Source organism: Sphaerodactylus townsendi, linkage group LG05 (genome assembly GCF_021028975.2).
Source record: "Sphaerodactylus townsendi isolate TG3544 linkage group LG05, MPM_Stown_v2.3, whole genome shotgun sequence".
Classification (NCBI taxonomy): domain Eukaryota; kingdom Metazoa; phylum Chordata; class Lepidosauria; order Squamata; family Sphaerodactylidae; genus Sphaerodactylus; species Sphaerodactylus townsendi.
Genome location: NC_059429.1, coordinates 47,283,808 through 47,310,957, shown reverse-complemented (window position 1 = coordinate 47,310,957; position 27,150 = coordinate 47,283,808). Strand labels below are relative to the sequence as shown.

The window sequence follows — 27,150 nt, the reverse complement described above, 5'->3', positions numbered from 1 at the left end:
CCATGGCAGAGCTAGAGAGTTCCCCAGCTCTGCCATGGCGGAAAGAGGCTGCAGAAACCACCGCTACCCATGTAGACAAGCGGCTCCCAAGCAACAGGGGACTGAAAGGCTGGGGAGACACCCAAGCCACCCCCACAAGGGATCCCAGCTGATGGTTAAGCCTTGCCCCCTGCTGCTTCTGGGGAGAGTTTGGCCTGCTTCATAGCGGGCGGCGGCTTCGTGAAAGACCCATGGCAGCCTGGAGAGTTCCCCAGCTCTGCCAAGGGCGGGAAAGAGGCTGCAGAAGCCACCGCTGCCCCTCATGCGGGCCAAACGCTCCCAGAGCAGCCGGGACAGGGCAGGAGACCGCACCTGCCACCCCTCCCTCCCTTCCTGGACACCCCCCCCCTGCGCCGGAATGATCGTGAGCCATGAGAGCTGCCGTTGCACCTGCCACCACCCCCGGCTGTTGCTCTGGGGGGCGTTTGGCCTGCTCGACGGGCGGCGGCGGCTTCTGCAGACCTCCTCCCCTCCATGGCAGAGCTGAGAGTTCCCCAGCTCTGCCATGACGGGAAAGAGGCTGCAGAAGCCGCCGCTGCCCCTCGTGCGGGCCAAACGTCTCTCAGAGCAACCGAGGACAGGGCAGGGAGACCGGCACCCAGGCCACCCCCTCCCTCCCTTCCTGGACCCGCCCCCCAGCGAATGATCGCAGCCATGAAGGCTGCCTTGCACCTGCCCTGCCCCCGGCTGCTCTGGGAGGCGTTTGGCCCGCTCGACGGGCAGCGGCGGCTTCTGCAGACCTCCTTCCCTCCATGGCAGAGCTGAGAGTTCCCCAGCTCTGCCATGGCGGGAAAGAGGCTGCAGAAGCCGCCGCTGCCCCTCGTGTGGACACAAGGCACAATGTGTGTGCAGGCCACCCCCTCCCTTTCTCCCAAACGGCAGACGGACACCCGCTGGCCGCCGCTTTTCCCCCCCCCTCTTTGCAAAGGGGGGGGGGTTCTCCATGCTCCCCAGGAAGGGGCCGGGAGCCGCACCACAAGCTCGAAAGAGCCGTTTGCGACTTGCGAGCCGCGGGTTCCCGACCCCCGCCCTAGAAGGTAAAACAGATAAACAGAGGCTGTCATACTTTGGTCATATCATGAGATGTTAAGAAGCACTGGAAAAGGTAATAATGCTAGGAAAGTGTGAAGGCAGCAGGAAAAGAGGAAGACTTAACATGAGGAGCACTGACTCTATAAAGGAAGCCATGACCCTCAGTTTGTAAGACCTGAGCAAGGCTGTTAACGGTAGGACATTGTAAAGGGTCACCATGAATCAGAATAGAATAGAATAACTTTAATGTCACTGTGCACACACATTGTGCCTTGTGTCCACACAACGAAAATACAAAACAGCAAAAATACAAAAATACAACTTGGCACTTGATACACACACAGAGATACAGTACGAAACAGCTTCCAAAACTTTTCTCAGGACTTGGGCAGCCCAATCCAGAGGGGAGGAATCCCCGTCTGGAACTGGTGCACTCCTGCAGTGGTGTGGGTGCCACTGGTGCAAGAGGCAAATGGACCAGGAAAGGGGCAACTTACCCGGGTGGCCAGGGACTGCCTGGATCCATGGCACTCAACGTGGAAGATGCAGTTTGCCCTGAGGCTCGCTGGAACAAAGTGCTGTGCTGGTGTGGCCTGAGGCATTGTGGGGGTGGGCTGGTGGAGGAGCCTTGGGGGGCTCATCAGCATCAAGGAGGCTTCTTCTGTTTTCTGCCTCTCTGTACTGCTGAGAAGACCTCCTGTAGGTGGTGGGGCAGTGACAACAAAGTGCTCTGGCCCACCACCACATGATCTGGATTTGGCTATCAGTATTCAAGTTTAAATGATGTGGAGGTTCCTCCAAAGCATATTTTTGCCGTCATTCCATGAGGACAGCAGTTCTTGAAATGCCATCTCTTGTTAGCTCAGTAATGGCCTTTGAAATCAAAGCAATATTTTGTGCAAATAAGTAATATGTCTGCCTTCCAGGGCTGCAAAAATGTGGTCACCAGATGCCAGTGACTCATTTAAACTTAGACCTGGCTACTGAAGAAGTGACTGGCACTTGGATTGCTCAGCCAAAAAAAGCAGGAATGTTGTTTGGCCTTCATTTGGCCAACATGTACGTTCTCTCAGTCCTTCCCCTGCACCCACCCCCTGCCCCCACAGCTGCTTTTGCTGCACCTAGAATGCATGCACTATCATCAGAAAAGGTCCAAAGCATGTCTAGAATGCAATTCTTAGATGTCTAGCTAATTTCAAATCCTACACAGAGAAACCTAAGTGAGGGTGAGCAGACAGGGAAAAAAGAAGAGGCAAGATTCTATTTTATTGTTTTATGCATTTAATTCTGTCACACCTGGGGCCAAACCACTCATTTGTAAATACTGAAAGTGAAGGGCAATTAATTCTATTTATTTCATTACAAATATGACAATTAAAGGTGTGTGGGGGGAACTGGTATTTGTTGCACTTTTAACTAATATATTTATCACTTCTAAATTTAAAAGGCAGAGAGATGATTTGCACTGAAACCCTTCAATTTGGATTTTTCCTCCCCAACTGACAATTTACTAACCAGTATAATGTTTACTCCGGAATGACACTTTCATGGAAGGATGTGTGCAGAAGTGCAAGAGCAAAGTCCTAAATAGGTAAGACAAAAGAGGCTTTCTAAATGCTTGCTCTCCTGTTTATGTCCATTTTAAAATCATTTTATTGACACTATAAAGGCAACATATCTGTTCCCTCTATATAGAAAGAATCAAACTAGACCCCTATTCTTTAATTTAGTTATTTCCAAATAAATACAGTATGCAGTTATCTCCCTATATGTGAGTATCTAGAAAAATAGATATTGATCCTCTCCATTTGGGTGAGGCCTTAATGGCACAGAAGCAAAGGCATTGGGGGGGGGGGGGAACGTTTGGATGTAGGTGCTGCAGAGGTACACAGTGTCTCACCACTGAGGTAAGTGCCACTGTGCTGGCATCCATGCCACTTTACATGGCGCTGATGGCAGTGGCGCCAATGCAAGGATCACGTCACCTCCAGTGTGGCTTCAGGCTCCTCTCTTTGGATTGCACAGTAAGGCTGCAATCCTCAGAACACTTTGCTGGGTATAAGTTCCACTGAACACAATAGGACTTGCTTCTGAGCTGACCTGCTTAGAACTGCTCCCTAACTCTGGAGTATAGCAGATAAGCAAAATGTAATGGAGGATATTTTAAAGATTAAGAAGTCTCTGAACTGTAGAGGAACCATAATATGAAAGAGATGTTCCTACATAATATTGTGTTTTCACAGCAATGTAAATTTCCAATTACCAAACAGACATTTGAACTAATATAGTAAATCAACTACAGATGTAAATTAGTGCTATACTGCAAACTTTGTCCAAAAAGCTATCTTTATGGCAAGGGTGTTTAATGTCTCAGAAGAATAACAGCTTACCAATATTTACAGATAGCAGAAAAATATTAGTAATTCTACTGCAATAGTGAAATATGAAATGTAATTAGAAAGGCTAAACAAGGATACTATGATTGCAAGGATACTGCAGGATTGCAAGAGAGCAAAATTGCTTTATTTTGATAGATATTTACACCCCAAACTGGTAAATATCTCATTAATTAGTATTTGCTCAAAATATCTTATATAATAATAAATACCTTTATTTTCACTGTAGCCAAGAACAGCCATATCTGTCTTGAATTTTTTCAAGACCACATGCAAAGATGGGTATTCAACGATAGTCTTCCCTCTCAAATTGTCTAGAAGACCTTTGCTGGCATCTAGTTCTTCATATCTTTGAAAAAGCAATTGTAAAGTTAATTAGCCTGCAAACAAATACATGATTTGAAAATAAAGTCTACACTCTGCAACAAAACATACAGATCTTCCACGATTTCTACCCTCCCAGAAATCCAAGTCTTATTCAGGAATGGGAAAAGAGACAATACAGGAAGAACACAGTATTCTGTCTAACATGAGACTTACTTGGTAGTGGAATGATGATCTTTGTATGATGACAAACCCTCTCTTGTACTGACTATGATACAGAAGTGTCCTATTTCCAGATTTTACCAAGCAGGTAAATTTGAGGCTAAATGTCTGGTTCTTTGCTAATTCTAAAGTTTCTTAACTATTTAAGAATACATTTCAAATGAAAGGAACAAAAAACCTCCCCCGTAAAACTTCTCTCTCTGTCTCTCACAAATGAATGTGTGTGTGAACCAAATTTCAAATCTGATATCCCTATGAGTCAGTCAGGCCACAATATCCTTTTAAACATACTAATAATTTCAGGGGAAAATGTACAGTTATCCTATTTTCAAACTTAATTTGCAGTAAGCTGACTACATGTTATCAAATTTCATCTCACTTCAGAACAGTTTATCTATATAAGGATGCATTTATTATTTCCTGTTTGGAGGAAGAAATAAACAGTTCTCCTTTTCAGATCTTCCTAGTAATTGGACTGTTTAAGCTGTGTGTATACCAAATTTCAGCTAAGTGATTTTTTAACCTTAACAATGTAGCCTTTTCAAGTGTTTAATTGTGAGATTCCTAATCTAGAGGTTCTGAGTTACTACTTTGATACCAAATTTGAGAATATTTTAGTCATTTTAACATTAGAGAATCACATTCTGATATATACAAATATCCCACTATCAATTTTCTAGAATCTTAGATAACATGTATTGACTAGAAAAGATAACGACAATAAGAACTGGGAAACATGTATTGACTAGAAAAGCTAACGACAATAAGAATTGGGAAACGACAATAAGAACTGGGAATCAGTGGACAAAGAAGGTACATGGAGGATTAGTATAATTTAGGCTAGAACTAAAACTGCAGTAGAATGGAGGTGTGCAACTGAATTGGAAGAACTGACTGTAATTATTAGACTACATGTGTGGTATATCATTCTTTAGTACTCCTTCACAAACTCATTGAAAAAAAACCACACTAGAACCTTTCAGAACAATAATCCAGTGAAGTCCTTTGCCAGTTGTACAAGAAATTCTTTATCTAGACACATGCTCTAAAATATGCAATTCTACCTGTTGTCTGGTATAGCCCAAACAACCACCTCATTTGGTGCTTGTGTAAACTCGGTTTTTGCTTTACATATCACTGTTCCTACTGAGCAAATGAGTTTTCCATACATCAGGCAACAAAACAGAACCACCAGATACATTCCCACTTGAGCTGCCTAATGAACAGTCTGTGGGAACAAAACCACCACATTCCTGCCTTGAATAGGTTTGGTTAGTACAAGCACAGATGTACAAGCACTTCTGAAGCACTTCCACTCTCTAGTCTGCACAAGATCAATGCAAAGGCAGGTGGGATCAAAAGTTAGTCATAATTCATAAATGTCATGGTACTCAGAGAGAAGAGGGAGGAACTTGTCACATTTGGACAACTTCTGAAGCATGTTTCCATTTGTATATGATTAGAGGTACCATAACAGTCCCATTAAGTAGCAAAACATAGCTGAAATCTAACTTCCAGATAGAGTTAAGCTTATAGTTTAACTCTGAGCTCCCTGCAGTGGCAAACTGAAGTTCAGTTTCTTTATTCTGTCTACCCATGTGACTGCATATGAAATCAGCCAATTACATATAATTGAGACTGTCTTCTCCTTCGGAGGATGCATTAAAAGACAAAAACAAGCATCGTCACACAATTTCTAAATGTCATAATCATAACAGTTGATCATACTGTGATCAATACAGCAGTCTCTTCATGATTTAATCAATGGCAGAAACAAAAGCCCTAAAGTCAACATTATTGCAGCAATTGTGGAAACATGAAGCCAGTTGTAAAGATCCAATACCTAATTAATACCTAATATTACAAACTATATTGCTTGCAGACTTATCAATAACCATAGGGTATATCAAACTATTCATTGCATAACATTATTGGGAATCAGATGTAAAAAATATCCAGACATTAAACTGTGGAACTTGCTTTTTCTGGTTTTGGAAGAAACTGAACTTTATGCAATGGCTACTTCTCTCAAATCCAACTTCAATCATTGTAAAAATATTTGGTTTCATGTTTCTTTCAATCCAAAATAATTATGACCAGTTCTTACTGAAACCTTTTAAAAAGGATAACAGTATATTACATTTCTTATTCAATGAGTGTATTCATAACTTTTGGATTAACACATGAACAGAAACATATTTACTGATTTATTTACAGTACTTTAATGCAAAGTGTGGCAATACCTTTCCATTGGCAACAGTCTCAACACATTCTTTTCTGGTTAAGCAAACATTTACCACCAAAAGGCTAAAGTCATTCACATGCCACAATACACTTTCCATTATCTCATGTTTTAGACAAAACATCTCCAGTGTCCAGCTTGGCATAGCATAAAACATTTGTACTTTATTTTATGATAGTAAATTATTCAAGTGTTAGATCACTAAGGAATAGATTTAAGTAAAGTTTATTGGTTGACAGACAGTGACAGCTTTTGGAAAATATACAAGACTTTACTGCAGTGTGAAGAGCAAAAGAGTCTTAAGAGAATAGTTTCTGTAAAGTAACAAAACTAAATATCTGGAATATATCTTGTTTTTAATTAATGGGTATTCTCTCTCTAATTGTTAACCCTAACACCCCACTCCTAGATACAATCTTCACCAATCCTTTCACAAATAGTCTATTTATCAATCAGCTCTCCCACACTCACTCCCAGTTCACGAAGTATATAACCCTGAACAAATTACAAGAACACTGTTTAGTGTGTCAAAATAAATGACAGAAACAACCATGTTAATGCATAATAACTCCCAAGTAACAAGAAGGTTCTTCAAATTAAACTAATGTGTTCAAGACAGGGGTGTCCAACTCTGGTGCTTCAGATGTTCATGGACTACAATTCCCATCAGCCCCTGCTGGCCAATGGTCATGCCAGCAGGGGCTGGTGGGAAATGTAGTTCATGAACATCTGACATGCCAGAGTTGGACACCTCTGGTCTAAGACTATTAAGACAAGAAACTGTTTCGTAACATAGTTGTTACTAAACATAGGAAAGTTTTTGCCGAAAATGTAAGAAGAGACTACAAAACTAAATATTTAGTCTCCATTAAACCATCCCTGTTCAGCACCCATACATGTTACTTGCTCAGCAATTACATGGGCAAAGGGGTAGGCAGGTCACAGTCTCTAAAGGGGACCAGCTGGAGCATTTGAGAGTTGGAATGGGGACATTTGTCAACTATATGATATCCAGGCATTCCAAATGCCATCTGTACACAACTTAACTAAACAAGTGTCATTCCTGAAATAAGATGGGTTATTCTCAGGGCAAAGATTATGTCTGAAAGTAGCTTTACTCTCAAGGACTTGTATTGTTTGCGCTGCAATACTTGAATACTGTCCATTACAATTTACCAGAAGTCATACAAGCTCCAAAGATCCTTCTGCAGGCTTCCCAGAAAGCTGAAAAAGTAATCTACTAATCCTTTGGTAAACTGTTGCAGGACATAGCACCACAAATGTATACCTCTTCAATGATGCTTTCAGCTATTCTTTCAGTGGTGAACTCAGTCATCCCTGCCAGTTCAGACAGCAGGAAATTCCCGGCTAAGATCAGTCCTTCCTGCATGTCATCTAGAGGGACTTTAGTTTTAATAATGGAATTTTTGTAGACTGATTAAAGATAAAAACGAAAATCCCATGTGAACTGCTCTCCTGTGATAAGGCATGACTACCTCATCAAAGAGTCTTTCAGATGAACAGTGCATACATACTTGGAAAAGAATGCCTGTAAGACTGACTTTTCCTTTAAAAATCATGCTGATGTCATTTAACTTAAACAATGGACTTCTGAAGCAGCTGCACATAGCCTTCACTTCTGAACTATTCCTTCAACTTAAAACGTCAAAACAGAAACAAATGAAAAAACCAAAAGAATAAGTAAACTTTAGGATCAACTGAATAATGCTTTATGAGCTTGAAAGAAGTTAAGGAGAGTCTTCCTAACAGCACAGAATGGTTAAACTTCATTTTGCCATGGAGAGGGCAGGACAGAGAATGCAAAGAAAAGATATACACAGCACTTAAGATTCCTTTCAAGTACTAGTTTTGAGGGGCCACAGCAGAGATAATAACTAACAGATGGACATTCATTCCTAAGTGGTGAATAACTGTTCCTTGTGGTTATGATTTGTGAACAGGAAAACAGTGAAATAAGCGTCTCAGCTCGACAGCAAAGGGAGAGGGAACTACATTCATAATTATGCATTCAATTTTGCTGCAACTACAAACTTTTTGGATATTGAAAGAATCAGGAAGGAATGTTTTACATCATGATTTATGAAAAGTATCAGTACTTCTATAATAATAGTTTGGTCTGGATCCAACAGAGCTCCCTTTGATGACTGTCCAGAAGCTACAGTTGGTACAGAATGCTGTAACCAGTGTTGCCTGGATTGGGCCGTAGGGACCATAGAACTCCAGTCTTGTTCTGCCTAGACTGGCTTCCAATATACTTCCAGGCTCAATTCAAGATGCTGGTTTGGTGGTAGAAAGTGCTTTCAAATCACAGCTGACTTATGGTGACTCTGTAGGGTTTTCAAGGCAAGAGACCTTCAGAGGTGGTTTACCATTGTCTGCTTCTGGGTGGGCTGAGAGAGTTCTGAGATTCTGAGAGAACTATGGCCTAAGGTCACCCAGCTGACTTCATGTGAAGGAGTAGGGAATAGAACTCAGTTCTCCAGATTACAGTCTGCTGCTATTAACTACTAAGGTGGCTCTCAAGATGCTGGTACTGATTTTTAAAGTCCTACTTAATCTGGGACCAATGTACCTTAATGTACCTTCTCCCACTTATTCACTCTGGCCATCCTTGGGGACTCTGCTTTAGTTACCATTGACACTTAAGGATAGACAGGTGGCGACTTGAGACCTTCTATGTTGTGGCACCAAACTCTGGAACTCCCTCCTCAGGGAGATTAATTTCTCTCTCTCTACATGTCTCCTGCCAGCAGGTGAAGACTTTTTTTTTTTGCTTCATTTGGCATATCTCAATAATGGCTATTGACCCACCTTCTAGTGCTGTTTGAGAGCCAGCGTGGTATAGTGGTAAACTCTAATATGAAGAACTAGGTTTGATTCCCCACTCCTCTACATGAGCATCAGACTTTAATCTGGTGACCAGGGTTTGTTTTCCCCACTCCTTCACATGAAGCCTGCTGGGTGACCTTGGGCTAGTCACTGTTCTCTCAGCCCCACCTACCTCACAAAGTGCCTGTTGTGTGGAGAGGAAGAAAAGGGATTTGTAAGCCACTTTGAGACTCCTTACATTTGAGAAAAGTAGGATATAAATCCAAACTCCTCCTCTTCTTCTTTGTGTGTTTAATTAAATTTTATATTTAACTGTATTTTAATTGTTAAATTTTTAAAATGTTTTTATGTTCATACTTGTGAATCCTAATTGGAAAGGTAGCATAAAATGTTTTAAATAAATTAAAAGGATTATAACGAAACACCACAATAAAATGCTATTTTCTGAAAGTGGCTATGCTTTGTTCAACAGCATTATCAACTGTTCTTCCTCAGCCAAACAGAAATGTCTATGTTATCAGCTACTTGTGTTTTTGCTAGCTACAATTCTAAAGATCCTGCTTTGGAATAAAAAACTTTTTTGTGGCTAGTTAGCTCCCATTTTGACCATCTAACCACAAATTCTGACTTCTTACATGGCATAATACTCCAATTATTCTGTTTCCTTGTGAGCTTGTGGTTATGATTATATTATTCAAATAAAAACTCAGTCAACTGCTTATTGTATATACTTACTTATATATACCAACTGGACAAGAGTTCACATAAAACATTCATTTTTCTGAGGGGGGGGGGGGATGCCATGAAGATACTCCTGGGAGGCACAGTTGGCCAAGGCAAGTGGACTTTGTATGTAAAAACAATGTTACACAAAAATCATGATCAACACAAGGAAAGTAAACATGGAAAGGTACCTTTTGGTGCACTATAAATAGCAGCACATAGCTAGAAGCCTAAACTGCAGAAACCAAAGTATATGTAGCACTTCCACATGACAAATACATAGCGAAGACATAAAATAATTCAAAATGGGGGGAAAAGACGTGGAAGAGAATACAAGCTCCTTGAGGCAAACACCTGTGTTCTTTATGCTATTCTGAAAAGCACTACGTAGTATATACTGATGGATCATATTCATACATTAAACATTAACAGAATTACAGTGCAAATAAACCAACATACTCAAAACAGTGAACCAAAAAGGAAGCAAAGGTTGTAATCCAATTAGTTTAAATTACACTAACTTAAAAGTTTAATTTACACTTTTACAGTCCAAGACAATTTTACGTTTAATGTCACCTCAAAAGTTTAAATATTTGCTACAAATCTCCAGAAATAGTACAGAAACTGGTAAGAGTTAAAGACAAATGAGTTATAGTTATAGCAAAGAAAGATTTAATGTAGGTGTGGGCCCAGATCAGATACAAGGAGGGAAGGAGAAGAGCACTGTGAGGCATCTAGAAATATAAAGATTTCTTTTATTTGCTTCTTTCCCAGTAAAAAGGATTAAACCAGGGAACTACTGTGTGTTTTGTTGGCTGTGTGACTGGCAGTTTTAGAACCAAATACTTTGCCTGCATCTGTGGATGGAATCTCCAGAGGCATGTCACAGTAAAATGCGTTACCGTGATGTGCCTCTGAAGATGCCAATGATATATATGGGCAAAAAACATTAGGCTCCAACGGGCTGTTGTGGGTTTTCCAGGCTGTGCAGCCATGTTAGGAGCTAAAACTGTCAGACCACGGCCACACAGCCTGGAAAACTCACAACAGTCAGTTGATCCCAGCCATGAACATTTTCGACAATAGGTTAAACCATGGTTTATTAAAACAGAAACTACAATTAGACCAAAAACAATTAGACCTAAACCAGGAGGTCTCCATGAGATGGAAGGAAGAAGATAGTGACCAGGAAAATGAATCAGTCTCCTTATTGTGTGTATGGGGAGGGGGAGGAATCCTGCACAAGGAACCCCTCATGGAATGAGCTTTGTGGACACAAATATAAACTGATTTGCTTTCACTAGGAATGGCTGAAATTGTTTGTTTGTGGTGATCTGCACTGGTTTGATTTATTAGTCTTTCAATATTTTCACCAATCCTATTAGATTATGTTTTTATTGGCCTTTCTTTTTCATTTTTACTGTTTATCTCTGTTCAGTAAAAATCAAGTCTGTCTTTCTCGCCTTTCACAATTCCATCTGAAATATCACCCCCAAGATTGCATCTGTATATAAAGACTAAGGTCTTTAGCCTAGGTTGGGAGGTATATGCAGTCCCTGGCAGTTATGTTGATAATATATTTTATTTATTTAAAACATTTAGCTGCTGCCTTTTCAGAGGACTGCTCAAAGTAGTTCACAACATAAAATAAAAATGAACAACAATTAAAAACCTGCCAAGAAAACACAGAAATACAAAACATTCAGCAGCATTTGGAAGTAATAAGAGAAATGTTTGATACAGTTGATTACAATCTTCTGACTCATCCCCTTGTCAATACTGATATACGAGGGACAGCCTTGCAGTGGCTGATCTCATTTTTCCAGGGTCAGGGAAAAAGAGTGGCAGAAAGGGAGAGGACATTGCCATGCCACCCATTGGTGAATGGAGTCCCACAAGGGGCCATCCTCTTCCCAATGCAACATATAACACCACCGAGTATCCAAAGATATATAACTGCAGCAAAAGACACCTGCACAATTTTCAAGTTGTTTTCCAACTTGATGTAGGTTGTCTCTACGTTGGAAAAATGGCACATGCAATCATGAAGTCTCACATTAAGGAACTATTGGAAGGCAGGCTTTCAAGCATGGTGATTTGACCTGGAACCACATCATACAAACTATCTACAACCTGGAACCACATTATACAAACTTTTTTGGAGTAAAAACTCACTTAGGAGATACACAACCTGCAGCTCATTTCTGCAACTGGCTGGAAGAAGCAGGGCTCTCTGCCAACGCATGCTACCACCAGATGACCAAACCTTAATTAAGTAATTATGGAAATTGTATTTAGTAGTTTCTGGAACTACAGATTGAGAGCCTTGGTTAGAATTTTTAGAGGTAGACTCCAGCAAAGCAGTCCTGAGAAGTGTCTACTAAAGAAAACAATTTAATCAAAAGAACAGCTCATATTTTACTCTGGGCTTTTTTCTTGCTTGTTTAAGACAGAGTGCTCTGTATTTCTGGTCTTATGTTCTTGAAGCAAATTTTACCATTTTAAGGGCTGGTGCTCATCTTTAGTAAGTTCCCAAGAAGTTTCATTCTAACATAGTGGTACTCACTTTGTGACTCATGGAAAGCCATATTCTCAATTACTATCAATTCAAAGAGCTTTGAACTGGACAGCCTGGGCCAGCCCAATCTTGTCAGTTCTTGGAAGCTAAGCAGGGTCAGCCCTGGTTAATATTTAGATGGGTGACCACCAAGGAATACCAGGGTGACTCACCCTTAAGCTTTCTGTACTGTCTACTATCCCTCAAGATATGTCCTTATTCAGTAAAACACCTGAATTACTTTATTCAGTAAAATACTTCACCCTTTCTGTCCCACTCCTCTTCTCCACTGCTATTCCTCTCTGCTGCTTCCAGAGACTAAGCCACACAGTTAATAGGAAGCCCACCTGTCAACAGCCCTACCTCTCAGAAGCCTGAAGCAAGCACACAGCCAGAACAAAGAGAAAAAAGAAAACCCCTGTTAACCCCTGTTAAAAAGATGTGGTTAAAAAGATGTGGCTTTGAGAAAAGCCCTCCAAAAAGAAAACCAGAGCTCACTTAGCTCCTTCTGTCCCACTCCTCTTCTCCACTGCTACTCTTCTTTGCTGCTTCCAGAGACTTCTGCTGCTTCCAGAGACTGAGCCACACAGCTAATAGGAAGCCCCACCTCTCAGCAGCCCCACCTCTCAGAAGCCTGAGGCAAGCACACGGCCAGGACAAAGAGAAAAAAGAAAACCCCTGTTAAAAAGATCTGGCTAAAAAGATGTGGCTTTGAGACAAGCCCTCCAAAAAGAAAACCAGAGCTCACTTAGCCCTTTCTGTCCCACTCCTCTTCTCCACTGCTACTCCTCTCTGCAGCTTCCAGAGACCTCTGCTCTGTCCAGATCTTATGGGACTTCCGAATCCAAATGGACAAAGTGTTGGCACATAATACCCCAGACATCAGTGTTATTGAGGACAAGAAAGTGACATAGAAGTGCCTGGTGACAGCAGGGTCATTGAAAGAACATGAGGCCACTAAATACCATGATTTGAAAATCGAGTCACAACTATGGCACAAACCAGCAGAGGTTGTCCCAGTGGTAATTGGCACCCTGGGTGCCATTCTGAAAATGTTAGGGCAGCACTTGAAACATCTTCAAATTGACAAAATTAACATCTGTCATATTCAGAAGGCAGCCCTACTGGGATCCGCATGAATACTACGCAGATACATTACAACTTCCTAGGCTTCTGGGTGAGGGTCGAATTGTAGTGAAAGACCAACAACCAGCTAAAGAACTGGCAGATGTGGTATCAAACAACTGCAGCCTTTTTAATTACCAAAATCCTCTAAGCATGTTGGATTATCTCTGCTCACCACTGTTAAACCTTAGGCAGCCTTGCATGTCTGGAACGAGAAGAACTTCCCTCTCTGCCTTCCTGTGGTCTCCTCAGCACGAGGCAAGAGAATGCCAAAGTACCCAGAGTACAGCAAGCTAGCGCAGAAAGGGGAGGAAAACATTCTGTGGCAGCCTCCTATTTTCCTGGATGACTGCAGTCATAGTTTTTCTCTTCTTTCTGTGAAGCTGGCTTGTTTTCCTCATAGCAGCCACAACTAGATGTGAATGATGAGATTATAAAGAAGGGTGGCAAATTGATGAAGAGCATGAGACCTTTACCCCTAAAACCTGCAGCTCTGGCAGGCTCACAGCTCACCCTTTCTCCAGCCCTCCAGTAGGACTTGTTTCAAGGTAGGAACCACATGTCAACCACAAGCCCTGTCATACACATGTCAACTACAAGCTTTACCAGACAATGACTTTACCTGGAACATAGCAAGCCACATCTAATAATGGTACTTAGAGAAGCCACAGAGTCATGTTAAAGAGTCATTCGTAGCTACTGAGTATCACTGTTTTCAAAGGTCCAACATTGGACTAGTGCATTTCTGGTATCTGAATTATGTCCTTGTGACCAGGTATTTTTCAAGCCCAACTAGATTTTATGTTAGACAACACACTAATCTACCCTAAATAGAACAAGCCAGCCTGAAATGCTCCAAGCAGAGTACTTCAACAAGTGGAAAGACTCAGAACACTCCAAATGTGAAGACTATACTGATTTATCATTGTAACTAGTATACTGCATAATTTATTACAGTGAAAGAATGTAGAATCAGCTTCTTTTCTTTTTTTAAAGTTTATGTGAAATGTGCTGAGCAGCTTCAAGGGCAGACAAGAATACAGAATGTATAGTTACATGGAACTCTGGGTGTTACAAACGGTCTGTAGGTTTCTGCTGCTGCAGAATTCACGTCGACCAAAATGTACCTTGGACTCAAGCCAAAGCAGTAATTCCAGATTTGCAAATGGCAAAACTTCCACTCCACCCACATCTATGTCCTGTCCAAACTCCCAAATACGGTTCAGAATGTAAATGCAAATATTAAACACACACTCAAACCTCAAGCACAAAGGAATCTTAAGTAGTCTGCTATTTTGCCAAACTATGCTTGTGACAAAAAATGGTAGGCAAGAAAAGCTGACGCAGTAGGCATTGCATAATTCTGTGTAATCATTTGCAGTTCTGGAAAAGGGAATTTGGAACAGAAACACATAGTATTTAACCTACCATGAAGAAAATGCAACTACACTAAAAGACAGTTATTTCCACGTATTTATATCATCTGGCATAGTTCTTCTCATGATTAAGAGCTGAGGTAACTAACTCATACACAATAATACAAAAGCAAGCTCTTATCTCAGTTTTGATATTCTTACAAAAGTTTAAATTTGCCATCTACTTGCCAAATAGCCACTAAACCTTAAAAATAAATACATTCCCACCTCTTTGTCAAGGAGGAAAGGTCAAACATCTGACAAGGTCAGAAGAACAGTTCTTGTTCATTACTGTGGGGAAGAGATAAACAGAAGGATTCCCTTTTGGCAAGATTAAGTGGAAATAGATATGGAGGTTCATTTTGACAACATGCAACATTTCCATCTAAAACCTTAATTGACAGAAGCAATGAAATCAGCACTATTTCTAGCTGTCCTTTCACTGCCCTCTCTTCTGGAAACTTAACCCCAAATTCTATAACATTCACATACTGTGAAGTAGTCTCTTCATATCTTAAGTTTTAAACAAACTTTTCAGAAAGTTTCTGATTAACTTTTTCTATCTGCCACAGAAGGCTATAACAGCTTCAACGTGAAAAAAAAAGACCACGTGCTTCAAACAACACACTTGGTTGATACACTGAAAAAAAAACTTACTTGGATCCAATGGACCATAAATACAGCTCAGCTCATAGAACAGATCTTTCCCAGATCTCCCCTAATACAGCAGCCTACTGTGCTGCTCAAAATGCTTTTCCAGGTGCGTATATACCTATGGCTCTGCAGGAATAGCATATGGTTTCTAGCATCCAAAGAGTTGCTGAAACAAGCACTATTTCCCCCTCATTTGCACTAATGCTGTGCAACACTAGATCAGTGAAACACATAACTGTACACATCTATGAAATGTTATAGGAAGAAGAAATTGACCTAGCTTGTGTAACAGAAACAAGGCTGGAAGAATATGATGTGGGTTGTCTGTCCCAACTAATGCTCCCTGGTTACGCAATTCTCCATCAACCCCACACAAATAGCAAGGGAAGAGGTGCGGCTATTATCCTCCATGAAACCTTCTACAGACTCCCAGTGCAAACTATCCCTGGCACTGACTGCATGCTCCTTTCCTTAGGGGCAAAGATAAGATTAAACATTCTTATTGTCTGCTGGCCACCTGGTTCACCAGTGAGCACCCTCTAGAAGCTGGAAGATACTATCAAATACGGTGCTGGAGACTCCTAGACGGACTGTTCCAGGCCCAACACATGAAAGGGGTCACACCCTTGACTCAATCTTTTTCAACACGGACTGGCCCAACACATGAAAGGGGTCACATCCTTGACTCAATCTTTTGCAGCAAGCCCTTGAGGGAAGATTTAGTTTCAGCACTGGAGGTTCATCCTGAACCATGGTCTGACCGCTATCTATTTAACCAGGATGAATGTGGCCATGTCACCCTGCATGAGCGGAGGTCCAGTTAAAATGGTTCACCCACGGATGCTCATGAATCCTACTGGATTCCAGAACTATCTGAGATTTTAGGATTTTAAAAAATTGTTCTGTTGGGTGAGTGGGTGTTGGGGGGGGGGAGAGAAGGGAATAAGAATTTAGAGAGGGAGAGAGCTTTGGTTCTCAAGAGGCTAGATAGCCAGTTTTTGGTGAAGGACTATGAAGGCCAGGCTGAATGTGAAACCTGAGCCAAGGTCCTAGGGCAGGGGTAGGGAACCTGCGGCTCTCCAGATGTTCAGGAACTAAAATTCCCATCAGCCCCTACCAGCATGGCCAATTGGCCATGCTGATAGAGGCTGATGGGAATTGTAGTTCCTGAACATCTGGAGAGCCGCAGGTTCCCTACCCCTGTCCTAGGGAAACATCACAAGGGCAATACTGAAAACATATGGAGGGCTTATTTGTAGGTCTCTGTGGAGAAAGCACCTAGATATGGGACAGTGAAGTCTATGAGGGTGTGTATTATTTAATTAATAGTATCAGGAGTGGGTTTTCAGGTGGAATACTCCAAAGCCTGCTCTAGTAAGCCCAGTGTGTCTCTTTTAGTGAAAGGAGTTGAATTTTTAAAGCATCTGCCAAGTTCTGTGAAGGAAAGATTTTCCTGTGAAGGAAGTTTAGTGGAAGGAAGTTTTGTTAAAACTGAGTCAGAGAACTGTTTGGAAACTATAACATAATATCTGAAACAACTGAAGTGTTTTAGTAAAGTATTCCTGCCAGAGAAAAAGAAAAGTTTAATTTATTTCTGTAACTTGTTTTCTTGTAAACCCATAAACATTTCATCTTTGTTTGCCTGTTAATGGTGGCAGTTAGAGTAAGGCTGACAAGATCTCCTGAGGAGCCTTAGGTGAGTGCCTACTCGATCTGTGCTAGCCCACTGTTACAGATACCTTCCTCTACTGATGAAGTTCTTTTTGGACTTCTAGATTACACACAATTCAAATACTTATATCTGCACCAACCAAAAACACTTGAAAATATTAAAAGGTTTTTAACACAGAAGGTAAAAACACAAGTCAGATAAAGTGTAAAGGTTCTATTTACAGTGACAAAATGTATTCTTGTCTAAACATTTATTTTACATCATTTGAACAAATTATAATTAAATGCTTTTTGTATTAATCTTGCGATTTGAAACCTAGCATCTTTCTATATTCCCACTGATGGGACAATGTTGTTTGTTTCTCTCTCCCTTATTACAGCACCCACACTGGCATGATTTTTTGTCTGCAACTTTCCCCCTTTCCCAGAAATAGCCTTTTGGGGATTAAAGGTGGAAGGCAGAGGAAAAGGAAGCAGGGAAAATTTTTTCTTCTGCATGCAGAATGGCAGTAGAATACAACCCAACATCTCCCCCATTTATCTAAACTGACTACTGTAGTTTTCTTTTTGTAAGTCTATTTGCTTATCTGGTTCAAATAAATCAATAACTCCAGACTTCAAAATATTAATATTTACTTGAGTCATATCAGAAAAGAAGTAGAAATTTCAATACAACACATTTCTAAGAGAAGACAAATAAAATACAGTCATTACCTAACAAACCTTTCCTCCAGACATTACCCAAGGGAACTTACCTAACAGTCTTTCTTGTTGTAAAAAGCAAGAAGGCAGAAATACAGCTTGACTGGTGTTTGCCCTAGCAAGAATCCAAAAGTCCCACTGCATCAAGTCCCACTGCATCATGTTACAAGGCTGCAGAACCGCAAGAGTCCAGTGGCATCTGGTAATCTGACTGGAGGGCCAGGTTACCAGAGCAAAGAGTACAGGCACCCAGTGGAATCTTTCCTGTCTGGCTTGAGGGCCAGACTGCAAAGCACAAACTGGAACTTCTACTTTTTGCACTAGTCATCACCACTTGATCGACAATGAGATCATCTTAAACCAATCCTCTGTATATTAGCTATCTAGCTATCTAGCATTCTAGATAATTCTAGGTCATTCTACTAACAAACAAAACTCACAGGAACTGTCTTATTAGGAAAACACATCAACTTGCTATAGCTTTGAAGAGTATGATGTCACTCTTGTAATGCAAAACCGTATGTCCTTCTTCATTCAAAGACAAATCAGAATCATTTAATTAAACTCCATTAAATTTTGTTAGAATAGTGACTTATACAAGAAACATTTCTGAAAATAACTTACAATTTAGAGAACAAAATCCAAACCTTGCATGCTATTAGTTCTCTTCTTAAACATTTAAAACATTGCTACCTTCTACTTATGAAGCTATACTTATAAAAACATAAGGCACTTCATATATTTTCTCTGAATGCTATTTCTGCTGCTACATCACATGCACATTTTCTTTTCTACAAAGAAATCAATCCTCTTACCTGCTGGTGTTGGATGGGCTGATTTCAACTTTCATTAGAATCTGTATGTCTGACGGAGAGGACGTTGTATAGATTTTTAATCTAAAATAGAAAGGATAGTACATTACATAACACACTGCTGTATTATAAGAGTGCATTATTTAAAAGCAAATTACTAGAGCAACATGCTTGTTGCAGGGCAGTTTAATATTAAGAAACAACAACAGGTTATACAACTTCTTTTAATAGCAGATTTGTATTGCAAAAGAACATTTCAGTACATACCTTTGACAAATGACAGGATCAGACTCTTGAGGATCAACATAATGCTTAAGAATGTCAAACAGTGGTTTATCATCTGGCACCCTTTATTCAGAATACAAAAATATGTTAATCACAGAGTTTAACGTTTCCCAAGAACAGATCAAACAATCATACTCCTGTATGAAAAGGCAACTATATATACTATGGAAATAACTATTATATTGAGCACATATACCACATGAACAGTTCAATCAAGAGTTGGGGGGCTGAAAGGCCCTATGCTAATGGAAATGCCCTCCAAAGGGCACTTACTCCAGCAGAGGAGCAAATTCGCTGGCAGGCAGCAGCCACAGCCTCCTGAGATACCCCCATGCAGTGCAGAGCTCCACTCCAGGGCTCTGGCTCTGGATTGGGCTACCTGAAAATACAGACAGAACTCAGTAATTTCCTCACTGAACAAAGAATATCAGTCACTGTTCTGCTTTGGTTTTCCTATGCTAATGATATAATCTTAAGCAGAGCGTACCCTTTTAAGTTCACTGAAGTTAACGGGCTTATAAAGGAGTTAACTCTACTTAGAAGCACATGTAAATGTCTTCTGTCTATATCGAGTACCATATATACTCCTGTATAAGCTGACCCGTGTATAAGCCATCTAATTTTACTGCCCAAACCTGGGAAAACTTATTGACTGGGTATAAGCCGAGGGTGGGAAGCCGGGAGGCAGAGGGAGCTCCTTATTTGGGCAGTGAAATGAGGGGGAGTCATTGCCCAAATAAGGAGCTCCCTCTGCCTGCCGGCTGGGTTTGAGCCCAGCCAGCCAGCAGGCAGAGGGAGCTCCTTAATTGGGCAGTGACATCAGGGGGAGTCACTGCCCACATAAGGAGCTCCCTGCCTGTCAGCTGGCTGGGCTTCCTCAAACCCAGCTGGCAGGCAGAGGGGGCTCCTTATTTGGGCAGTGACTCCCTCTGCCTGCCGGCTGGGGAAGCCCAGCCAGCCAGGGTTCCCCCTTCACCCTCCGAGAAGGGCAGAAACAAGCGGCTTGTGCAGCTGCAGGGAGGTTGTCCCGGCCACGCCCCCAGCCTTGGCAGAGGCCTGAAGAGTGAGATGGTAAGTGGTGACTCGCGTATAAGCCAAGGGGGCATTTTTCAGCCTTAAAACAGGGCTGAAAAACTCGGCTTATATGCGAGTATATACGGTAGATGCTCCACATTGTTACATTTACATTCTGCTTTTCTTCCACTGTGGAACTCAAAATGGTATATGACATCTTTAACATCTTTTAATTTTCTCTGCTGGCAGATCTGTCTTCTTCTAATCTATTCTGAAAATTACATTATTATAAAAGAGCCCATACAGTGATCCCCTTTACTAAGTGAGCTACAAAAAGAACTCTGATAACTCTAGCTATTCCCCAGTACTACAATAGGAGCTGCAAGCACTGTGATCCAACGCTCTTGGGTTTATATACACAGCGACAATGAAATGAGATATAAAACAGATCAGTTACATTTCTAAACAAAAAAATTAAACAAGTAGTTTAAACTGATAGATATACGTCCTTGTTATGATTTCACTTTTAGCAAGAAAGGTCACAATCTTTTAAAAAACGACTAATAAAATATAGTAACAGATCCTAATTTAGGGTAAGAGCCATACTACAAACAAAATATTCTGATACCTTTTTTCTGTGAATTTGGCATGACTGTGAGGAAAGATAAGCTTCAAGTGCCAATAAAACTTTTTTTCCCTGAAAAAAACAACCCATACTCAATTATTTTATTAATTATTAAATATTAATATAAAATAACAAATACAGCAAATATATAGACACGGTGGCAGAAAATCTATTAATATAATCACCCAGGGCTTGTTCATGTCATAACTAATGCGGATAACATACTTCTAAAATTCCTTCAATTTCAGATTTGTTTACATGACCAAAATTTAATCCAACCACAATGTGTTGCTGCAGGACTATTTCAAATACAACACCACTCCTATGCTGTGTGGCTTAAAACTGTATCCACTCCAGCTATTCTGATATTTATTTAAAATACTAATAACCATTTTAGCTGTCAACTCCGTACTACTCCCACTTCTCTCCCAATTGTACACTTTTGTTCTCATCCTGCTACCTTTCTCCTACTGCATTACCCCTCCACCTCTTTGACTCTTCTCATCTTCATTTAAGACCTGATACCATTTATTTAAGTTGCAGCCAAATATAAACATTTATCACATTTACAGGGGGCTCAATATTACAAATCGAAAAAAGTACAGTGCTGCCATAGCAAAGTTACTGTGGCTATTGGGCAGATAAACAACTGGCTGTGCCCAATTGGTTATAGCCTGACTGCCTGTAGACATAAGCACCAGTAGCAAATACAGTGGAGAAACTCAATATATGCTTTGCTGTACACATTCAAGAGTTACCATTAGAATGCAATTCACTGTAATGAGACTGCACTTTGTAATATGTATATAGAGAGCAAGAAGCATGAAGAAAAGTTAGTTTTATAGAAAGGAAACTTTAAAAACTGTTAAAAAGGTAGTAGCAGATCCCTCCCTCAAAAGAAAAAAGAGACAAACCAAGCAAACCAAATGACAGAAGCTTAAACTATCTTATTGTAAAAAATGGATAGACAGTGTGTAATTTAGTTAAGTCTGATGGTGCTGTAACCACAGTGTCCCCCTGAGCCTCCAAAGACTTGCTCAGTGTGCTTCCTTAATGAAAAACAACTAACATGGTTACATGCAGGAGGCAGAAAATTATATTGAACACAAAACCACATAGGAACAAGCCTCCCTTCAAACGCCCATTTATTTATTTATTTATTTTTATTTATACTTTGGGCTTCTAGACCGCCCCATCCCCGAGGGGCTCTGGGCGGTGCCCATGCTGTTCCCCTGCCTGAAACCTCGAGAGGCTTGCTGTGGGTTTACAGCTGCAGCTTATTAAAGAAAGAAAGCAAATCACTTGGTCTTGTGGCAGTACCTGTGAAAATAACATCTGAATGATGCACATCTCCATTTGCAGAAATGAGGAATGTAAAACAAGAACCTCAAAGAGATTCTGCAGACTGCATTTCTTCTCCAAGTTGAATCTGTGTGTAATTGTACAGGCATTATATTTTCTCTCCTGCAGAATGGTGGTGATTCTTTAGTAGGATGAGACTTCTTTTATGTGCGAGCATACCCTTTAATAAGCTAAACGTACAGCACATTGCAGTGAAACATTAGATATGATCTCTAAGGCCGGTCATACAGAACCAGCAGATGCAGTACCTTCCCAAGCTGACCGAAAGCATTGGAGTTCTAGGAATGGAATTGGCAGCAGGACCTCTATCATCCTGCTTTCTAAATGAAGAATTATGGCCATCACTGAATGTGTCTCATATATACATGATAAAAACAATGCTTTATACTAAATGTACTGGAAGTATGCCTACCAACCCAAGGGGGGGGGGAGGGGGATTCCTCTCTGGAGCCGGTGCACCTGAGCTGGAATGAGTGTTCATTCTGCTGGCACAAGGGGCAAATGCATCAACAGAAGGGCAATGCACACCGGCAGCGGGGCACTGTTTGGTTCTGAGGCACGTGACCTGGTAGCTGCTGCACATCCTCAGGTCTGTCAGCATGGCCAGGACATTCCAGGGACATTGCGGCCCACCTTAATCAGCCTCCACTACCTGGCTGGGCCCTGTGTGCTGATGGAGCAGCCAAAGGAGATATGGCACTTTTTTGTGGTGTATCTCAATTCTCCCCCAGGGGATTCTCAGGGCTCTTTTTCTTAAAACTTTTTTTTTGTTTCTCGTGCCGTGGGAAAGCATTTTGGAGGGGATGGGGCAGTGTTGAAGCGGTGCCATCCCTGCTCATTAGGCCCCTCTGGATGGGGCTGCAAGATACTAATATGCACTCAACTAGCTGCCAAAGTATCATCTTCTCTAGATCTCCTGGATCTTAGGTCAGCAAAACAGTAGGACAATGAACACATATATTCACTGTCCTGTGCAACTCACAACATGTAGAACATTGTATTCCACTATTGACAAGAGAGGGCTTTTTAGTAGTGCCACCTAACATTATTACTCAGTTTGCATTCCTCCTCCAGTTCTGTGGTTGAAATGTTCACTGGCCACTACCACCTATTGTCCTCTGTGACTTAAGCCTTAGGCTCTAAGTAAAGTTTTAGAGATGGAGTCACCGTAGACCTCATTATGCTGAGAGCATATGCACCGGAGACAAATTCCTTGTGTGTCCAATCACACTTGGCCAATAAAGATTCTATTCTATTCTATTCTAGCCATGCTGGGGGAAGAAGTTAGGGACCAGTTTATACCACTTCTAGCAATTGACCAGAGCCCCTTGCCCTCAATTTGTAAACAAGTTAACTTTCTTGTCTAGTCAGTAGTATTTTTTTTATCATGCTGCTACAGTGCTGCTTCAAGCCTTGGTTTCCATCAGTAAAAGGCAGGGTGAGGAGCCCTTTCCAGGAATGTTTGGGCCTTTGAGGAAGAACACATCAGGGCTAGGCCTACTAGCAACCACTGGACTACTTGCTACCACCTAACCTACATGACCCACCTAGGCCCAGCTGCCTGCTACTGTTCAACATCAGCCACTCCAGCAAAGCCAGTAATTTAGTGGTCAGAGTTTCTGAGTTTTCCAGGATCTGAGAAGTCCAGGTTCAAAACCCCACTCTGACATGGTGCTCATTGGGTAACCTTGGGCCAATTATACACTCTCAATCTAACCTACTTCCTAGGATTGTTGTGAGGATCAAATGAAGACGAGCAGAGCAATGCACAATGCTTTGGATCCCCTCTGTGGAAAAAGGCAATGTATAAATGAATAAATAAAATAAAGCTGAAGACTTGGGCAGGGGCAGATTAAAAAAAAGGAGTTTGGTGAAGGAAGCACAGAAAGGAAAGAGGATAGGGGGGTGGCAAGGAGGAAAGATAAGAACATAAGAACATAAGAACAAGCCAGCTGGATCAGACCAAAGTCCATCTAGTCCAGCTCTCTGCTACTCGCAGTGGCCCACCAGGTGCCTTTGGGAGCTCACATGTAGGATGTGAACGCAATGGCCTTCTGCGGCTGTTGCTCCCGATCACCTGGTCTGTTAAGGCATTTGCAATCTCAGATCAAAGAGGATCAAGATTGGTAGCCATAAATCGACTTCTCCTCCATAAATCTGTCCAAGCCCCTTTTAAAGGGGCTTTTTTATGACAATCATTAAGTGCTGTACCTTATGATTCTTGACAAATGTATTTTCTTTTATGTACACTGAGAGCATATGCACCGGAGACAAATTCCTTGTGTGTCCAATCACACTTGGCCAATAAAGATTCTATTCTATTCTATTCTATTCTAAAGCTATCCAGGTTAGTGGCCATCACCACCTCCTGTGGCAGCATATTCCAAACACCAATCACACGTTGCGTGAAGAAGTGTTTCCTTTTATTAGTCCTAATTCTTCCCCCCAGCATTTTCAATGAATGTCCCCTGGTTCTAATATTGTGAGAAAGAGAGACAAATTTCTCTCTGTCAACATTTTCTACCCCATGCATAATTTTGTAGACTTCAATCATATCCCCCCTCAGCCGCCTCCTCTCCAAACTAAAGAGTCCCAAACGCTGCAGCCTCTCCTCATAGGGAAGGTGCTCCAGTCCCTCAATCATCCTTGTTGCCCTTCTCTGCACTTTTTCTATCTCCTCAATATCCTTTTTGAGATGCGGCGACCAGAACTGGACACAGTACTCCAAGTGCGGTTGCACCACTGCTTTATATAAGGGCATGACAATCTTTGCAGTTTTATTCTCAATTCCTTTTCTAATGATCCCCAGCATAGAGTTTGCCTTTTTCACAGCTGCCATGCATTGAGTTGACATTCCCATGGAACTATCAACTAAGATGCCTAAATCCCTTTCCTGGTCTGTGACTGATAGCACTGACCCCTGTAGCGTGTATGTGAAGTTTGGATTTTTTGCCCCTATGTGCATCACTTTACATTTTGCTACATTGAACTGCATTTGCCATTTCTGAGCCCACTCACCTAATTTATCAAGGTCCGCTTGGAGCTCTTCGTAATCCTTTGTGGTTCTCACCACCCTACATAATTTGGTATCATCTGCAAACTTGGCCACCACGCTACACCACTCCCGACATCTCTCCATTGTGAGAACTTCCCATTTATACCCACTCTTTGTTTCCTGTTTCTCAACCAGTTTTTAATCCATAGGAGGACTTCCCCTCTTATTCCTTCATTGCTGAGTTTTCTCAACAGTCTCTGGTGAGGAACTTTGTCAAAAGCCTTTTAGAAATCCAAGTAGACAATGTCCACCGGTTCACCCCTGTCCACATGCCTGTTTACACCCTCAAAGAACTCTAGTAAGTTTGTAAGACAGGATTTGCCTCTGCAAAAGCCATGCTGACTCTTTCTCAGCAGGTCTTGCTTTTCTACATGTTTTATAATTTTATCTTTAATGATAGATTCTACTAATTTGCCAGGAACAGATGTCAAACTGACTGGCCTGTAATTTCCCGGGTCCCCCCTAGATCCTTTCTTAAAGATTGGTGTGACATTGGCCATCTTCCAGTCTTCAGGGATGGAGCCTGATTTCAGGGATAAGTTGCATATTAAAGTGAGAAGATCAGCAATTTCATGCTTGAGCTCTTTAAGAACTCTTGGGTGAATGCGATCTGGGCCAGGGGATTTGGTAGCATTTAGTTTATCAATGGCTGCCAGAACTTCTTCCTTGTCTATCACTATCTTCGCTAGTTCCTCGGATTCGCCTCCTAAGAAGCTTGGTTCAGGTGCAGGAATGTTCCTCAGCTCCTCTTGGGTGAAGACAGATGCAAAGAATTCATTCAGCTTCTCTGCAATCTCCCTGCCATCTTTTAGCACACCCTTTGTTCCTTTGTCATCTAACGGGCCTACCGCTTCCCTTGCTGGCTTCCTGCTTTTGATGTACTTGAAGAACTGTTTGTTGCTGGTCTTGATGTTCGCAGCCATGTTCCTCATAATCCTTTTTTTGCCTCCCTTACAGCTACCTTGCTTCTCTTTTGCCACCATTTGTGTTCTCTCTCATATTCTTCATCAGCCAAACTGGACTTCCATTTTCTAAAAGACATTTTCTTTTTTCTGATAATTTCCTCAACCTCTCTTGTTAACCATGGTGGCTTTCTTTTGGACTGGGTGCTGCCTTTTTTAACCTGTGGAACACATTCCAGCTGAGCTTTTATTACTGTGTTTTTAAATAACCTCCAAGCATCCTGGACAGTTTTGACTCTCTTGATTTTCCCTTTCAGCTTCCCATGCACTATCCCTCTGATCTTTGAGAAATTTCCCTTTCTGAAGGCGAATGTAACTACATTAGTAGTTGCCACTTGTTCGCATGCTGAGATACTGAATCTGACAGCATTGTGGTCGCTGTTCCCTATCGGCTCAACAACACTGACTTCCTGCACCAGGTCTTGGGTCCCACATAGAATTAGATCTAGGATCACCTCTCCCCTGGTTGGTTCCACAACCATCTGCTCTAAGCCACAGTCATTTAGCATATCCAGGAATGCTCTCTCCTTACTATGACCTGAACATGCATTTTTCCAGTTTATATGGGGATAGTTAAAATCACCCATTACCACTACATTTTTGTTTTTGTTGGCCTCTCTAATTTCTTTTTCCATCTCAGAATCCTCTTGTGCACTTTGGTCAGGGGGGACGATAATATATTCCTAATATTAAACTGTCCTTCACACCTGGTATTGATATCCACAGTGATTCTGTAGGGGAACCAGCTCCCCTTGCATTGTCTATTTTTATGTGATACTATGCTCTCTTTGATGTAAAGGGCAACTCCACCCCCAATGCGCCCTGTCCTATCCCTTTCCTATAGAGCCTGTAGCCTGGTATAACAGCATCCCACTGGTTCTCCTCATTCCACCATGTCTCTGTAATGCCCACTATATCAAAGTCCCTCCTTCAAAACTCTGTACTCTAGCTCCCCATTTTAGGTCTAATGCTTCTACTATTAGCATAGAGACACCTGTATACCCTGTCTCTGTCCTTAACCTGGGATTTATGTGCTTTACCCTCAAGTCTTTTAGTAGACACTATCCCTTGTCACATGCACAT

General features: G+C 41.4%; 1 protein-coding gene across 5 annotated transcripts in view; it reads right to left on the bottom strand.

Moving 5' to 3' along the window:
- Positions 1-27,150, bottom strand: part of ZNHIT6 (zinc finger HIT-type containing 6) — a 45,292-nt gene that overhangs the window by 3,907 nt on the left and 14,235 nt on the right. For 4 of the 5 annotated variants that reach the window (XM_048497392.1, XM_048497395.1, XM_048497393.1 and 1 more), the window contains 4 exons: positions 20,692-20,760; positions 19,032-19,112; positions 18,768-18,848; positions 3,680-3,816 (listed from right to left, as the gene is read on the bottom strand). In XM_048497392.1, coding sequence (XP_048353349.1) covers positions 3,680-3,816; positions 18,768-18,848; positions 19,032-19,112; positions 20,692-20,760 — 368 coding nt within the window. Of the gene's footprint in view, positions 1-2,586; positions 2,655-3,679; positions 3,817-18,767; positions 18,849-19,031; positions 19,113-20,691; positions 20,761-27,150 lie in introns of all 5 variants that reach the window. The other variant, XM_048497394.1, reaches the window with a different exon arrangement.